Source organism: Mobula birostris, chromosome X (genome assembly GCF_030028105.1).
Source record: "Mobula birostris isolate sMobBir1 chromosome X, sMobBir1.hap1, whole genome shotgun sequence".
Lineage (NCBI taxonomy): Eukaryota > Metazoa > Chordata > Chondrichthyes > Myliobatiformes > Myliobatidae > Mobula > Mobula birostris.
This window is the reverse complement of record NC_092402.1, coordinates 80,535,233-80,553,707: the sequence shown is the minus strand read 5'-3', so window position 1 is coordinate 80,553,707 and position 18,475 is coordinate 80,535,233. Positions and strand designations below refer to the sequence as shown.

Below are 18,475 nucleotides of genomic sequence, written 5' to 3'. Positions count from 1 at the left end.
CTGTCTTTACAACCCTATCTACCTATGATGCCACTTTCAATGAATTATGTACCTGTGTTCTCAGATCCCTGTTTTTCTATCACACTCCTCAGTGCCCTACCGTTCACTGTGTAAGACCTACCCTGGTTGGTCCTCCCAAAGTACAACGCCTCACACTGGTCTGCATTAAATTCCATCTGCCATTTTTGCAGCTGATGCAGAACCCTCTGCAAGCCACGATAGCCTTCCTCACTGCCCACTACACCCCCAATTTTGGTGTCATCCACAGTTAACCACATTATCATTGATATAGATGACAAACAGTAAAGGACCTATACAAAATACAGAAATAATTTGCAGAACTGAAATGACAGTACTCATAATCATTCTTGGAACAGGGCTGATGTGAAAAATTGTTGACTGGTGTGAGTGGAGTTGATAACAATTTTGAACTTACAGAGTGGCGCAAAACAGCCCAGAAGCTGAAAATTGCATGTTTGTTAGATTGAAGTTGGTCAGAAATCAGCTGTGACACCAATGAGTGACAAAGTATGCTTAAGTAGCTTACAATCCACTCCTATTTCTATGTTCCTCTCCTGTTTCTACATTCCAAACAAGGTTGTTTACATCTGTTTCCAAGTACAAGCAACTGAGAGAACTCTAGCAGAAGCCCAGTGGAAACCCTGTGATTTGTAAGAGTTGAAACCATCAGCAGATGGAGCTCAAAACATGGTGTTCTGGCCCTCCTGGTTTGTGGCTCAGGCTCCCCCTGCTGGGCATTAGAGCTCACCACAGGGTGGAAATTGAACAATGAGATTCACCAGCAAAACACTGGAGTGATTTTTCTAATCCAGGTTGTTATCACGTGATTATCTGTTGGAAAGATCTCGGATGTACCTGCTATAATTTCTTCTGCAGGGAAGAAATTATAGACAATGTGCCCATTATTTCTCTGTAACGTAATGTGGCCTTGCCGGAATTACTACTAAATCCAAAGTGCATTGATTATCAAAGTGTGCACATTATATACAACCTTGAGATTCTTACAGACAGCCACAAAACAAAGAAACACAGAAGAACCCACTTAAAAAAAACTATAGAACGAAAACTATCAAACATCCACTCAGTGGGGGAAAAAAATTGAGCAAACAATAAAAAATGTAAACAAATAACATGAACTACAGAGTCCCCGAAAGTAAGTGCACAGCCATGGAGTCGGTTCAGTGCTGCAGCCGTCCAGGAGCCCAATGGCTACAGGCATGTAGGTTGTTCAGTGCTTTGAGGAGTAACCTGTCACGGACCTAGTAAACTGAACACTTGTTCATCCTTCACCTTCAGCCTTGACACTCTGATCTCTTTAATCAGGCTCAGTGCTTATACAAGCTGAACATTGGTTTGTTTCTCACTTTTGCCGGGGCCCAGGCCCTGCCACTTCAATCTCACCTGAAGTCTGCTCCTGCAATGGCCGTCGCAGTTGTGCCTGCATTTTTGAGAGTCCTGTTTGACGAATCCTTCAAGATGCTACAAAAATGCCAGTTATGCAGATGGTTCAATGACATAACTCTGAAAGGGAAATTACAGGCTGTGGATTTCAGAGATTATAGTCCTGAAAAGTGTAATTAATAGAATAGTTAGTAGTTTTCTTTACTGCTCGTAAAGCATCTCCATGTCTCACCAGCACCACATTTGGCAATCGATCAGTTTGCATTCCATAGTTATTTTAATGTGTATTGTGGGTTGGTCTAGTTATGTCTTTTATCGATGTTGTATGAATTCACCATTGTATTCTAGTGTACTAGTTAGGGGTCTTTTAAAGGGAAGTATTGTGAGAACGTTAACATTCAGAGCTACAGTTGGAGTGCTTAACGGGCACAGGAGGGAGGCTCTTGATTTTGTATTTGTATTTATATTTCATTCAACAGAGGAGTTCATTGAATCCTTCAAGTGCAGCATGGAAATAGCCCTCCCAGTGAGCTAGTCCCATCTGCCTGCATTTAACCCATAGCCCTCTAAACTTGTCCCAACCATGTACTTAACTAGGTGGCTTTTATTTTTTGCTAATGTGCCACCTCAACTCACTCCGAATAAACACCACCCTTTGTGTGAAGAAGCTGCTCCTGATGTCCCTTTACATCATTTCACCTCTGATCTGAAAACTAAGCACTCTCCTTTTTAGCTGCCTCTTTCTGGGGAAAAGATTATGTACTTACGCCCTGTCTATGCCCCTAATGGTTTTATATTCCTCTACTGTGTCATCTGTCAATCTTCTACAGTCCAGAGAATGAAGTCCTGGTCTACTCAACCTCAAGCCCCCCAAGTCCTGGCAACATCCTGGTAAATCTTTCTTGCACTCTTTCTAGCTTAGACACATCTTTCCTATAACAGGGTATTAAAACCTCAAACAACATTGCAAGTGCAGCCTCACCAATATCTTAAATGGCTTCATCATAACTTCCCAAGTCCTGAACTCGGGGCCCTGATTGACAAAGCCAGAATGCCAAATGACTTATTCAACACCTGTCTGCCTATGATGCCATTATCATTGAACTATGCACTTCCGAGGTGCCTCTGTTCCTCAATACTTACCATTCACTGTATCAATGCTAGCCTGATTTGATCTCCCAGAATGCAATACCTCACATTTATCTGGATAGAAAGCCGCTTGCCAATCCTAGGTGATCAGGAACTCCTATAATTTTTCATAACCTTCTGCACCACGTAGAATACCATTTATTTACTATTACACGCCTAATTTTTTAATATTTACTATCAATTTGTAATCCAGGGAGTGGGAAGCGCAGAATCAAATATCGCTATGACGATTGTACGTTCTAGTATCAATTGTTTGGCGACAATAAAGTATGAAGTATAAGTATAAAGTATATAGTAACCATGCCTTGTAAATTCATGTCCTCATGCAGTCACTTTGATTTTTATTTATTGAGATACAGTGTGGAATTGGCCCTTTTGGCTCTTTTAGCCTCGCTACCCAGCAACCCCCCAATCCAACCCCAGCCCAGTCACAGAACAATTTACAATGACCAATTAACCTATCAACTGGTACGTCTTTGGACTGTGGGAAGAAATCAGAGCATCCAGGGAAAACCCAGAGATTCCACAGGGAGGACATAGACTGTGGTGGGAATTGAACCCGTGTTACTAGAACTGAAAAGCCTTGTGCTACTGTGCATATAAATTCCAAGGATGTGATAAGGAACAATGGAGAAAAGCAAAGTTGGACAGATACTGTTTTACACAATGCACCTGATTAGTAAGGCTGTTGGGCTGAGGGTGGAATGTGAAACTATCGCTGTCATAAGATATGGTTAAAAGATAGACAGGACTTGCAATCCAAGCTGGAGAGCACGGATAAGTCTTAACTGTATTCTTCTCATCTGAGTTCACTATATTGTAGGACATTTTAGTTGGGAAATTCAGGGAAGGCACATTCTCAGAGCAGTTATTAGAAAGGAGGAGGTTTTGGATGATTTGGTCGTCAGAAAGATGGATAAGTCCCCAAGACCTGATGAGATGTATCCCGGGGTTCTGTGGAGGCATGGGAAAAGATTGCTGCTGCATTGCACAATTTCTGGCCACAGAAGAGATGTAGGTGACTGAAAAGCAACAGATGTACTGAAACACACACAAAATGCTGGTGGATCGCAGCAGGCCAGGCAGCATCTATAGGAAGAAGTGCAGTTGACGTTTCAGGACTAACTGAAAGAAGAGGTAGTAAGAGATTTGAAAGTGGGAGAGGGAGGGGGAGATCTGAAATGATAGGAGAAGACAGGAGGGAGAGGAATGGAGCTAAGAGCTGGACAGTTGATTGGCAAAAGGGATACGAGGCTGGAGAAGGGGAAGTATCATAGGACGGAAGACCTAGGGAGAAAGAAAGGGGAAGGGGAGCATCAGAGGAAGATGGAGAACTGACAAGGAGTTATTGTGAGAGGGAAAGAGATGAATAAATAAATAAATAAAATAAGGGATGGGGTAAAAAGGGGAGGAGGGGCACTAACGGAAGTTAGAGAAGTCAATGTTCATGCCATCAGGTTGGAGGCTACCCAGACAGAATATAAGGTGTTGTTCCTCCAACCTTATATAGATGTACTGTACCTCTGTTCAGGAAGGGTGTCAAGGATAAACCAAGTAGTTACTTCAGTGATTGGGAAATGCAAGATTAATCTGCCTTAGAGCCAAGGATTAATTAAGAATAAAAATGATTACCTTGTGTAGGGGGATGCGTCTGACTGATTTGATCGAATTTTTTAAGATGATGACTATCGTTGAGTGTGGTAAGATTGATGTGATCTGGAGTAAGACCTTTGATAAGGTGTGATGTGGGAGACTGGTCTGGAAAGTAAAAGCCCATGTGATCCTGGGTAAAAGACAATGGCTGAGGGTTGTTATTTCAGTTGGAAGCCCGTAACTAGTGCTGAGGCCCTGGCTGTTGTGTACTATATCAATAAAGGAGACATGATTAGTAAATTCTGCAGAGGATACAAAAGTTGATCATGTAAACAGTGAAGAGTATATTCTTTGTCTATTGGAGTGATACTCGTCAGTTTGTGAGATATGCAGAGTAATGTCAGTTCATGCACTTAGGATATATAGAATGGAAGTCAGGATCCTGGGAATTACCCTTTGTATCCATTGGTCACCACTTGATGGACGAATTATCTTTTTTTCTGACATTTACAATTGGATATATATGATTGCTTACTTTTCATTCATGCACCAACAGTAAGAAGCATCAGGAATTAAATATCTAATCACTGTGTATTAAAGCTTTAAACATGCCATAATGAATACCTTCCAATTTATGCCATGTGCAACTTCCGATATTGACACATATGCTGATACTAATAGTTGATATTAATAGTTTATTGCAATGATAGGACTTCAGCTATGAGGACTCTAGCCCAATCTCTGTTCCTGCCTGACCTTGATACTCTTTTCTCCTCTCTGCTGCCTCCCACCACATTTCCCAGGTGTTAAGTCCAACATAGTGATCTTCATAAATCAAGGTATTGAGTACAGGAGTTGGGATGTTATGTTGGCAACCTTCGTGTGGCCAAATTTGAAGTATTATATGCATTTCTGGTCACCTACCTGCAGGAAATATATCTCTAAGATTAAAAGTGCCAGTTCATCTTCCAATTTATTCCCCCTGACATTAAGAAACTCAGTGCAAACTACTGATTGAGTAATAAAGTATAACACATTTTGAAATATGATTTTAATAATACAGAATTTTTAAAGGCATGTATTGAAAGTGAAGTGACCTGTCCTATATTTAGAAGTTGTTACCTGGATCAGGTACTGTCATTTAAATGTAGATGTGTAATGAGTTTAAGCTTATAGTACTTTTTTTTTTTACTAACAATGTTTTTATTTAATAGGAGAAGATGCCTAAAGCCACGGCAACAGCACAGGAAGTTGCAGATCGCTTCCACTTTGGACAGCTCCAAGAAGGACCAAGCCACCTCCATGTCCCATATCAATTTGATCAGTACCAGCCATTTGGAGTCAGTGTCATCCAATGGAGATATGGATGTTCACACACCTATCTTGAAGTCTGCCTTTAGTACATCTCGAGAGTTTGAGAGCTCTCGAGAAGAGTTCTTCAAGCAGATCCCATATAGAGATCCAGGTCCAAAAATGAGGCATATCAACAAAGCATCCACTGATACATTGGCCCATCGAGGAAATTCCAAGGAAGATTACCACAGGACAGTGGAGAGCTTTCCGTTGAAAGCTGCGAGGTCTATGGATGCCTCAGGAGAGCTGGAGCCACCTTTAGCGGATGACTACAGACACAGCTATAGTTCGATGGTTTCCCAGCAGCCATCTGACGAAAAGGGAAGAGAAGTTCAAGCCCGCCGCATTTTGGCTGAAAGTAAACTTTGTGCCAATGATCCACCCTCTCCTCCCCCACTGCCACCACCCTTTGAATCTCTCGTTGGTCACAAAATGGATAATAAGCCTTCGGAATACATGATGTCTCAGTCTGTTGATCATCTGGCCAGGCCCACAACATTGTCCCAGCCAGGCCAACTAATCTTCTGTGGTTCTATTGATCACATGAAAGACAACATGTACAGGAATGTAATGCCTACTTTAGTCATTCCTGCCCATTATGTGGGATTAACTTCTGATTATCCATGTATGGACCAGTCAGCAGGCGGCCCAACAGAGCAGCTGGAGATGAAGGGAGTTCAGATGGGAGTCCCCATGTCCCACCAGCCTGTACCCCAGCAGTATCAGCACCCACAAGTTCAACAATCAACCCCTCAGTCAGACGATGGAGAAGACAAAGCATGGGGCCCCCACTCTTCTTCCATGAGTGGTCCAATGGCAGTATTACTGAATGAATCGGCAATGGCACAGATGAATGGAGAATTGCAGGCACTGACCGAAAAGAAGTTCTTGGAGCTTGGGGTAAAGCCTCAACATCCCAGGGCCTGGTTTGTGTCATTAGATGGACGATCCAATGCTCACGTTCGGCATTCCTACATTGACCTGCAGACCGGGGAGAGGATTGGGAGCAATGACGCCAGCTTAGATTCTGGTGTAGATGTAAACGAGGCAAAGCCTAGTAAAAAGCTGAAGGAGGAGCGCGACAGGCACGGACCAGCCAATGTGGCCTACAGCAAACTGGTTTACGTGGATGAAAATGAGCAAAGCAGCAGTGAATGCAGAACAGCAGTCTGTTCGCCAGAGGACAACTCACTCACTCCTCTACTTGAAGAGAATTCCGAGCACAGGGAAGCCATCCATCGACAAGAGCACAGCAGAGGGAACAGCATGAGAAGCAGTACTAGTGAAACTCGCAGGGATTCCACCACCAGCCCTGAGGAGGAGATGCAAGATCAGTCTGAAGGGGCAGATGACCAAGGTGAGAACAAAAAGAGCCCCTGGCAGAAAAGAGAGGAGCGGCCACTGATGGTGTTTAACCTGAAATGAACAGTGGACTTTTCCAAGACCTCGAATCGGACCTTCACAAGTTTTTCGAAAATGCATCAGCATCCCATGAAAAAATCTGAGCACAAACTAAGGAAATCAATGAAGTTTAAAGCAACAAGCCCAACAGGCTTCTTGTAGTGGATCTCTGTCTGACAAAGCAGCAAACTCATTCTCCCAGAATTTGTGCAACTTTATATTGCTGAAACAATGGTTAAGAAAGCGGAAAGAATACCTGTGATAAAACTGCACATTTTCTGTAAAGGCAGTAAGGACATGTGTTCCTGTTCTCTTTAGAATGTCTTACTGAGTTTTTGTAAAAAAAATGTCATTGTGGTACCAACCCACACAATAAACTCATTGAATGTTGTTTTTCCTGAGGAAGATGAAAAGACTATTTAAATATTCAATCCTTTTTGTTACTTTAATTGGAACAACCCTACCAAATGAAGCATTTTCATGCTTGCCGATCAGTAATTTTACATGACATGACTTTTTTGAATTTTTGGAAGGTAGATTTTCTTTTCCTTTTTTGTGTGCTGTACTTCCCTTAACTTGACCCAAAACCAACTCCAGTAGCAGACCATTTAGATCTGGTTCAGAACTCTCCAAGTGCCTTCTTTATGTCTAAGTTGAGCAAAAAAGGAGGGAAAGCAACACTTTGGCTGTACTGACTTAAAATTGGAGAGCAATGACGTGGAGCCTAAAGTTAGGAAGTCAAAGTTTCTACCTATTTTATTATGTTCAATATGTGCAGAAACAGCTGAAGAAAAATATCCCTTTTACCACTGTGAATTTTCCTGGACTGTAGTCCATATGCCAGATAGGTGAAGCTGTCCTGCATGCAACTTTTTCACAAACTATTCTGTACTCAAAGTTGCATCAGAAATTATTGTTTAATTAATATATATATATTGAAAAATGACTATTAGGCTGAAGCCTTTTTGGATTACCAGGCTCACTAGTGACGTGTTTGATTTTTTTTGTGTAGATGAGCTAATTTTAATAACAGCTGCAATCCTAGCCAAGTACCCACTGAGCACAAAATTGGTGTGGCTGAATAGCTGGGTGTGGAATGCATGAGATTTGTTGAAAAAGATTGGGCTGAACTCCCAGTCCTTTGTCTGAAGATCAGGATATGGGGTGGTGATAGGGATCAGTGCCCTAAAAATGGTGGCCATTCACAACTGCCCTGATGGCATGGCACTGGATATTGAAAGCCATGGAGAGGGGGGAGTCCCAAACCTACTTCATACGAAATTTGGGAGGCTATAATGCTACTGGGGCAGTATGTGGCTTTTTTCTGTACATGGCTAGCTGGAGCATGTTGTTGAGGGCTAGTAAGAGTTTTGATGAAAGTGACCTTCCATCAGTTTGGCCAGGACCTTTGCTGCTGTGAAATTTGTTCACTACCTTCCATCAATGCCCTTCCAAAGTGGCTTGATTGCCCTTTGGTATAGAGACTGTCTAGGACACCATGGGGGGATCCAAGTTCAAGTTGCAGCTTGCTGTCCCAATGCAGATGTGACCTGGTCCTCAAAGTGGCTTGTGTCTCTCTCCACTGCTCAACACAGGAGTTCTGCCCACAGCTGTTGTAAGTAGCAAACATGCCCTTCCATTGTATTCTCAATTAAAATGTTTTAACGTTGTTGCAAAATCCATGTCAACTAAATGGTAAGAGACACTTTTACTCCCTTTAGTTTAATATTTAAGATTAGTATGTACTTCTAAAAGTGACTCTGATTTCTGGTAAAAACATAATAAAGTATTTAATTTGGGTTGTCCAAAAGTATTTATTCCTTTTTCTGTTTGGGTGCTGCTGGCAAAGTCAGCATTTAATGCCTATTCCTAATTGTTCTTGAAAAGGTAACAGATTTCCTTTTTGAGCCATTGCTGTCCATGCTGAAGATATTCCCACTGTGGTTTTGATTGATTCCCATGATACTTATCCCAAAATAATGAAGGATCGGCAATATAGTTCGGTCGGGATTCTGTGTGAGTAGAACATAGAACAGCACTGCACAGTACATGCACTTCTGCCCACGATGTTGTGCTGATCCTTTAACCTGCTCGAAGACCTTTCCCTCCTACATAACCCTCCATTTCTCTGTCATCCACATGCTTTTCCATGTGGAGGTGAACTTGGTGATGGTCCAATGTGATAGAGGGTGTGGGAGGGGCTAGTGCTGTCAGAAAAGACTTGGTGGACTACTGCAGTTTGTTTAGTCCAGCAGCTGAAGCGGAGGTAAATGCTAAAGATGTTGAAGGGGGTGAGTCAAACTTTGTGAATATTTTTGAGTCTGCACCAGTATTCCATTATGTGCTGATCTTGTCCCCTGTCTATGGAAGGAAACCTTTGTTGGGGTGCACAAGGAAGGATATTGAGGCTTTAATTTTCTGGCAAATTAAATTCAATTTAGCTTTTAGTTAATGTGGCTCTTCAGAAGATTATTGAAACAGATGTAAGGGAAGACATTGAACATAAACATCATTGAATCAAAAAGATCTTATAGAAATCTAAAATTATGAAAGGGATAGATAAGATGGAGGCAGAAAAGCTGTTTCCACTGGTAGGTGAGAATAGAACTAGAGGACATAGCCTCAAGATTCGGGGGAGTAAATTTAGGATGGAGATGAGGAGGAACTGTTTTCCCAGAGAGCGCTGAATCTGTGGAATTCTCTGCCCAATGAAGCAGTGGAGCCTTCCTCAGTAAATATATTTAGAACCATAGAAACTACAGCACAGAAACAGGCCTTCTGGCCCTTCTTGGCTGTGCCGAACCATTTTCTGCCTAGTCCCACTGACCTGCACACAGACCATATCCCTCCATACACCTCCCATCCATGTATCTGCCCAATTTATTCTTAAATATTAAAAAAGAACCCGCATTTACCACCTCATCTGGCAGCTCATTCCATATTCCCACCACTCTCTGTGTGAAGAAGCCCCCCCCAATGTTCCCTTTAAACTTTCCCCCCCTCACCCTTAACCCATGTCCTCTGGTTTTTTTCTCCCCTTGCCTCAGTGGAAAAAGCCTGCTTGCATTCACTCTATCTATACCCATCATAATTTTATATACCTCTATCAAATCTCCCCTCATTCTTCTACGCTCCAGGGAATAAAGTCCTAACCTATTCAACCTTTCTCTGTGACTGAGTTTCTCAAGTCCCGGCAACATCCTTGTAAACCTTTTCTGCACTCTTTCAACCTTATTTATATCCTTCCTGTAATTTGGTGACCAAAACTGAACACAATACTCCAGATTTGGCCTCACCAATGCCTTATACAACCTCATCATAACATTGCAGCTCTTATACTCAATACTTTGATTAATAAAGGCCAATGTACCAAAAGTTCTCTTTACAACCCTATCTACCTGTGACGCCACTTTTAGGGAATTTAGTATCTGTATTCCCAGATCCCTCTGTTCTACTGCACTCCTCAGTGCCTTACCATTAACCCTGTATGTTCTACCTTGGTTTGTCCTTCCAACGTGCAATACCTCACACTTGTCTGTATTAAACTCCATCTGCCATTTTTCAGCCCATTTTTCCAGCTGGTCCAAATCCCTCTGCAGGCTCTGAAAACCTTCCTCACTGTCTACTACACCTCCAATCTTTGTATCATCAGCAAATTTGCTGATCCAATTTACCACATTATCATCCAGACCATTGATATAGATGACAAATAACGATGGACCCAGCACCGATCCCTGTGGCACACCACTAGTCACAGGCCTCCACTCAGAGAAGCAATTCTCTACTACCACTCTTTGACTTCTTCCATTGAGCCAATGTCTAATCCAATTTACCACCTCTCCATGTATACCTAGCAACTGAATTTTCCTAACTAACCTCCCATGCGGGACCTTGTCAAAGGCCTTACTGAAGTCCATGTAGACAACATCCACTGCCTTCCCTTTATCCACTTTCCTGGTAACCTCCTCGAAAAACTCCAATAGATTGCTCAAACATGACCTACCACGCACAAAGCCATGTTGACTTTCCCTAATAAGTCCCTGTCTATCCAAATGCTTGTAGATTCTGTCTCTTAGTACTCCCTCCAATAACTTACCTACTACCGACGTTAAACTTACCAGCCTATAATTTCCCGGATTACTTTTCGATCTTTTTTTAAACAACGGAACAACATGAGCCACTCTCCAATCCTCCGGCACTTCACCCGTAGACAGCAACATTTTAAATATTTCAGCCAGGGCCCCTGCAATTTCAACACTAGTCTCCTTCAAGGTCCGAGGGAACACCCTGTCAGGTCCCGGGAATTTATCCACTTTAATTTTCCTCAAGACAGCAAGCACCTCCTCCTTTTCAATCTGTACAGTTTCCATGATCTCACTACTTGATTCCCTTAATTCCATAGACTTCATGCCAATTTCTTTAGTAAATACAGACGCAAAAAACCCATTTAGGATCTCCCCCATTTCTTTTGGTTCCACACATAGGCGACCACTCTGATCTTCAAGCGGACCAATTTTATCCCTTACAATCCTTTTGCTCTTAATATACCTGTAAAAGCTCTTTGGATTATCCTTCACTTTGACTGCCAAGGCAACCTCATGTCTTCTTTTAGCCCTCCTGATTACTTTTTTAAGTATTTTTTTGCACTTCTTATACTCCTCAAGCACCTGATTTACTCCCTATTTACTTCCTATACATGTCATACAACTCCCTCTTCTTCTTTATCAGAGTTGCAATATCCCTTAAGAACCAAGGTTCCTTATTCCTATTCACTTTGCCTTTAATCCTGACAGGAACATACAAACTCTGCACTCTCAAAATTTCTCCTTTGAAGGCTTCCCACCTACCAATCACATCTTTACCAGAGAACAACCTGTCCCAATCCACGCTTTTTAGAAACTTTCTCATTTAAGGCAAGGTTGGATAGATTTTTGCATCGTAGGGGAATTAAATGTTGTGGGGAAAAGGTAGGTGGAGGTGAATCCATGGCCAGATCAGCCATGATCTTATTGAATGGTGGGGCAGGCTCAACAGGCCAGACGGCCGACTCCTGCTCTTGTTTCTTTTGTTCTTATGAATGAGCTGGTGAAGCTGGTTGGGTATAGCGAAGTCAATGAAGTCATACAGCATAGAAACAGGCCTTTCAGTCCATCTAGTCAATTCTGAAACTATTTAAACTGCCTATTCTCATTTACCTGCACTGGGACCATAGATTTCCATACCTTGACCAGCCATGTACCTATCCAGACTTTGCTTAAATGTTGAAATTGAGCTCACATCCACCACTTGTGCTGGCAGCTCATTCCATTCTCTCACCACCCTCTAAGTGAAGAAGTTTCCTCTCATGTTCCCCTTAAACTTCTCACCCTTAACCCATGACCTCTGGTTGTAGTCCTACACAACCTCACTGGAAAAAGCCTCCTTACATTTACCCTGTCTATAGCCCTTATAGTGTGGCACTTTAGGGAATTCCTGCAGTCATGCCGGAATCTCAGCCAAGACTCTTTGCTAGTAGGCTCAGTCAAATGCAGCCTTGATAATCATAGAAACATAGAAAATAGGTTCAGGAGTAGGTCATTCGGCCCTTTGAGCCTGCACCGCCATTCAGTATGATCATGGCTGATCATCCAACTGAGAACCCTGTACCAGCCTTCTCTCCATACCCCCCAATCCCTTTAGCCACAAGGGCCATATCTAACTCCCTCTTAAATATAGCCAATGAACTGGCCTCAACTGTTTCCTCTGGCAGAGAATTCCACAGATTCATCACTCTCTGTGTGAAGAAGTTTTTCCTCATCTCGGTCCTAAAAGGCTTCCCCTTTATCCTCAAACTGTGACCCCTTGTTCTGGACTTCCCCAACATCGGGAACAATCTTCCTGCATCTAGCCTGTCCAATCCCTTTAAGATTTTATACGTTTCAATCAGATCGCCCCTCAATCTTCTAAATTCCAACGAGTATAAGCCTAATTCATCCAGTCTTTCATCATATGAAAGTCCTGCCATCCCAGGAATCAATCTGGTGAACCTTCTTTGTACTCCCTCTATGGCAAGGATGTCTTTCCTCAGATTAGGGGACCAAAACTGCACACAATACTCCAGGTGTGGTCTCACCAAGGCCTTGTACAACTGCAGTAATACCTTCCTGCTCCTGTACTCAAATCCTCTTGCTATGAATGCCAGCATACCATTTGCCTTTTTCACCGCCTGCTGTACCTGCATGCCCACTTTCAATGACTGGTGTATAATGACACCCAGGTCTCGTTGCACCTCCCCTTTTCCTAATCGGCCACCATTCAGATAATAATCTGTTTTCCTGTTTTTGCCACCAAAGTGGATAACTTCACACTTATCCACATTAAATTGCATCTGCCATGAATTTGCCCACTCACCTAACCTATCCAAGTCACCCTGCATCCTCTTAGCATCCTCCTCACAGCTAACACTGCCGCCCAGCTTTGTGTTATCCGCAAACTTGGAGATGCTGCATTTAATTCCCTCATCCAAGTCATTAATATATATTGTAAACAACTGGGGTCCCAGCACTGAGCCTTGCAGTACCCCACTAGTCACTGCCTGCCATTCTGAAAAGGTCCCGTTTATTTCCACTCTTTGCTTCCTGTCTGCCAACCAATTCTCTATCCACATCAATACCTTACCCCCAATACCGTGTGCTTTAAGTTTGCACACTAATCTCCTGTGTGGGACCTTGTCAAAAGCCTTTTGAAAATCCAAATACACCACATCCACTGGTTCTCCCCTATCCACTCTACTAGTTACATCCTCAAAAAATTCTATGAGATTCGTCAGACATGATTTTGCTTTCACATATCCATGCTGACTTTGTCCGATGATTTCACCGCTTTCCAAATGTGCTGTTATCACATCTTTGATAACTGACTCTAGCAGTTTCCCCACCACCGATGTCAGGCTAACCGGTCTATAATTCCCTGGTTTCTCTCTCCCTCCTTTTTTAAAAAGTGGGGTTACATTAGCCACCCTCCAATCCTCAGGAACTAGTCCAGAATCTAACGAGTTTTGAAAAATTATCAGTAATGCATCCACTATTTCTTGGGCTACTTCCTTAAGCACTCTGGGATGCAGACCATCTGGCCCTGGGGATTTATCTGCCTTTAATCCCTTCAATTTACCTAACACCACTTCCCTACTAACATGTATTTCCCTCAGTTCCTCCATCTCACTGGAATCTTTAAATGCTTGCCATTGCATATCCACCATCAATCCTTTAAGTGTCATTTGCCAGTCTATCTTAGCTAATTCATGTCTCATACCTTCAAAGTTACTCCTCTTTAAGTTCAGAACCTTTGTTTCTGAATTAACTATGTCACTCTCCATCTTAATGAAGAATTCCACCATATTATGGTCACTCTTACCCAAGGGGCCTCTCACGACAAGATTGCTAATTAACCCTTCCTCATTGCTCAAAACCCAGTCTAGAATAGCCTGCTCTCTAGTTGGTTCCTCGACATGTTGGTTCAAAAAACCATCCCGCATACATTCCAAGAAATAAGAACCGTCCATCATATCCTCCATCACGTCACTAGCTATTGCGAATAGACTGATGCAGTGATAAGTGGTGCAATTTACCTTTTGTGGACAGGCATAACTTGGCATATTTCTATGTTGTTGGGGAGATTCCAGTATTAACTGTATTAGAAGAATTTTACTGGAGACAAGACAAGTGTTTTTACTCAGATTTTCAACAGAGCAACTACAATGTAAGATCTGATTTCTCTTGTATCTGTCAATAGCTTCTTGACAACCTGTGGAGTGAATGAAATTCCCTGAATTCCCTTATGGTTGGCTCTGTTCTGATGAGGACCTAAGGATGTGTCATCTATCGGCGGTTTTAACTGAAAGTGGCTGCAGCTTCTTCATTCTTATCTTTACCCCTTACTTGTTGGGCTGTCATATCATTGAGAGTGGGATATTCAATGACCTTTCTCTTCCGTTCAACTGTTCTCCATCATTCTTGAGTTTTGATCTGGTCCGTTGGTTGTGTGATCACCATGTTCCCTTCACAATTTAACGTGTGTGGGATCCTGTGTTGTAATTCTATTTAGCAATAGCTGTAAGCTGCAGGAAATAGTTTTGACATTTTTTGTTTCTTTTATGGATCAAGTATCATCCTGATAGGTAACTGGATACAGTCTACTAACATTTTCATCTGGTAGACTTGTGTTCAAAACCCTGTCCATGCCAATGGGAAGAAAAATCTCTCTCTTGCCATCTGAATGAATGCAGAGCTCATAACTGCAACTTGCAGAGCAAACTTTAATAATGCTCAAGTCAAGGAGCACATGGAAGGGGTATGTGGGAAATTGAATTTGCCAATTTAACTCCGATATAAACTTTAGTCCATACCAGAGCTGGTGGAGGTAGTGTTGTAAAAATTAGTGGTCACCCAGTATTGATATCCCTTAAATTGAAAATAAAGATCAGAAAACGATTTGATTGGCAATGCATGTAATGTGAAATGAAATCGAACATGAGTTTACAACACTTCATGAGAAAGATGCAAGTGATTTTCAGATTTATTATCTACTCATTAGTTTATTTCTAGTTAAAGCTTTAAATCTTTCAATGAGAATGACTTTCTTAAACACACTCACATTACCAGATTGAAGTAGGCATCCAATGCATACCCAGTTTTCACTGACTTAATGCATTCTAATAGATTGTTGAGGTTAGAAAGACAATCTATAAGTGTCATGGTCCCAATTTGATAGATTCAAAATAAACAGAGCCTTCTTAATTAAAGTATAAAAATACAGAACTTAAATATTGAATTTGATTATTCAGCAAGTATTTAAATACCCATTCCCAATAGCTGAAGTGATCACTTCTTTGGGGAAAAACAAAAATAGATTTGACTTACTTTTCATTTTGTATCGACCAGATTTTGAACTGGTGTCCAACCACCTTTGCTTCTGTTGATATGGTAAAATGCTGACGGAAGTAGAGAAGAGTAGCTTGTCTCCTATAGCTGTGATAATCCTGTGCTTCATAATAATTGATTCTCTTTTGCATCCTGAAGCCATGGAGTCCAGTGCAGGGGTGTGAATCAGAGGCAGCATTGTAGGTCAAGCCCTAAGCCAGTTATACCCAAACTAAATTAGGAAAAGTGGCTTAAGATGTTAAAATAGTTTGATTTGATAGAGACTTGATGAGCTAGTAGTAGTTGAGACCAGCCTATTTATGTATTTCATATTTTTATCCAGTAGATTTACACACAAACATATATTTTATTACATTGGCCATTGTATCTCCCCAGTGAAAATCTATTCCCAGCTCTTGAGATGTTTCAATTGAATGGAAATTTCTAATATTCTCTTGAAAATATTTTTTTCAGACTGAACTTGTGATCGTAAGCAATATTTGTTCATGATTGAAATGCTGACCAGTGGCAAGGCTGTCCGCCTCTTTGCAAAGCAGTGCCCATACCACACAGACCCAGAAGGCAGGAATATTGCTTGTGGAATCAGAACATTGATTTTCCAGTCCTGGTTCAAACCTGTGTACTTCTAACTGTAGTGGAATATTGCAAACTCAGTCCCTAATAGACTACAGTGCCAGAAGTATTTTAAGGAATGTATATTTTTAACCTGATTTTCTCTTTTAAAAAAAAGTAATTCAACATCTACCTTTCCTGTTAATGCACATATTAAACAATGTAATTTTAGGCTCAAGACAAGAACTACTTTTTAAGGGTTTTTGGTATTGTAATTGTGAATGCTTTTTTTCTAAGCTAATAGACATTGTGCCATTAGTTCACATCTCCATTGGAGAGTTCATGTCATTGAGTTTCGATATTCTGCCACAACTAAGATAAGATGAATGATCCGGGACTGTTTTTACTGAATATGTTGTATGTGTGGCTACATTTTAAACTGATTATTAGTGCTAGTAACTTGGTGTCTCTTATTTGACTCTAGGCCACATTTTTTTAACATGATGTGGTCTTGAATAGAGATGTGTGCTTGCTTCCAGTTTGCTCTGATATTTTCAAAGAAAACATGGTCGAAATTCTGTGCAATCTTTTTGCTTGTTCCTAAAGTAAAATTGTTAAAATAAAGCTTATTAAAAACTTTTTGAGAAGTGAATAGCTTTCTTTGAACTGAAATTATAAAGTTATGTTATATGTTGCTAGGTTGAAGTTTTTTGGGCTATTTTCCTTTCCTCCTTCTCCCATTGCTCCAGGGTGGAGCAGGCAACCTTTGACGATGCTGAGCTATTAGATAATTCTAAGGCAAGGAGGGAGCATCAGATGTGAATGGACATCAGGTGGATTCTGGTATGGACTAAATAGTCTGTGAAAATGTTTTCTTTATGCACAAGTATAGAATGATCATTTAGCCAAGAGTAAGGAATATCAGTGGCAACATATATCAATGGACAAGTTAGTACCTTCAGGTAAGGAGTGGAGAAAACTGAAGTAGGGTGAGCTTTGCAACTCAGGGGCCACTTGTAATAATTTTCCCCCATTAGCACATTTACTATTGTCTGACAACTATCTTTTGTTGTCTCAATCTACATACATTAGTGAATCTGTTGACTTTCTTGACTATCACCTTGCTTCAATATTTATTTTTCTGCCCTCCTTAGAATGGAAAAGTTCTCAGGCTATGTTCACACTACGCCGGATAATTTTGAAAACGCCGGTTTTGAGTAAAAACGACAGGCGTCCACACTAAGTGTTTTTCAAAATATCTCTGTCCACATTAGAACAGATATTTGGGTGAATCTCCTCCTACTGGGCATGCGCAGGACACACAGAAAACAAGCGAAGAGGAAACGGTATACTTGGTGTGCATTTGTCGAGTTACAGAGTAGAAAAACTTAAAAGGAATTGCTTTTGGCTCTCGCGCAGGAGGAGTTAAAACCAAAAAAAAAACTAATACTGGAACGTATGGAGGCAACCGACGGGGAATTCACAGACAGTATGACCTGGCTGACGACAAACAGTGAAAAACTGACTAACTCTGTTGCATTAATAAAGCACCTTGTTAAGTGTATAAAACATGACTGCATCAGTGTTATCTTGTATTTCCGTACAATGTTACATTAGGCTGTTACACATCTATTGTCAGAGAAGTACTTACATAAATAGGTAAAGCACCTTGGTTCTTGGTTCTTGATCCTCCAAGATATTCGGCATGGAATTTAAACTGGAGGTGGCGGAGGGTGTTTTCTGTCCTTACCTTCATACAAGCAAGGACAGAAAACAGGGCAAAGTGAGTATACTTATTTATTCAGTAATCTATGGGTCGAAACTTTGTGGTGAGTACATTCCTAACTCTTCTGGCTTCAGTCTCGTTGCCATCTGTTCTGAAATTGTTAGGTTCTGCGAAGCACAGAATCAAATATCGTTGTGATGATTGTACACTCTAAACAATAAAGTAGTAATAATAATAAGATGAAGAAAACAATGAAATGCCGCTCTGTCACCATCTGTTCCGGCACATCATGACAGCGGTTTTAAAAAGCTCCGGTTACCCTGTACACACTGCAACGGATATTCGGCGTTTTCAAATTTAT

At 41.3% G+C, this 18,475-nt stretch overlaps 1 protein-coding gene across 1 annotated transcript in view; it reads left to right on the top strand.

The window, feature by feature from the left end:
* Window positions 1–17,007, top strand: part of fam171a2a (family with sequence similarity 171 member A2a) — a 293,993-nt gene extending 276,986 nt beyond the window's left edge. Inside the window, exon 8 of the mRNA XM_072248783.1 lies at window positions 5,379–17,007. Coding sequence (XP_072104884.1) covers window positions 5,379–6,942 — 1,564 coding nt within the window. The 3' untranslated portion in view covers window positions 6,943–17,007. The remainder of the gene's footprint in view (window positions 1–5,378) is intronic.
* Window positions 17,008–18,475: the final 1,468 nt, after the last annotated feature.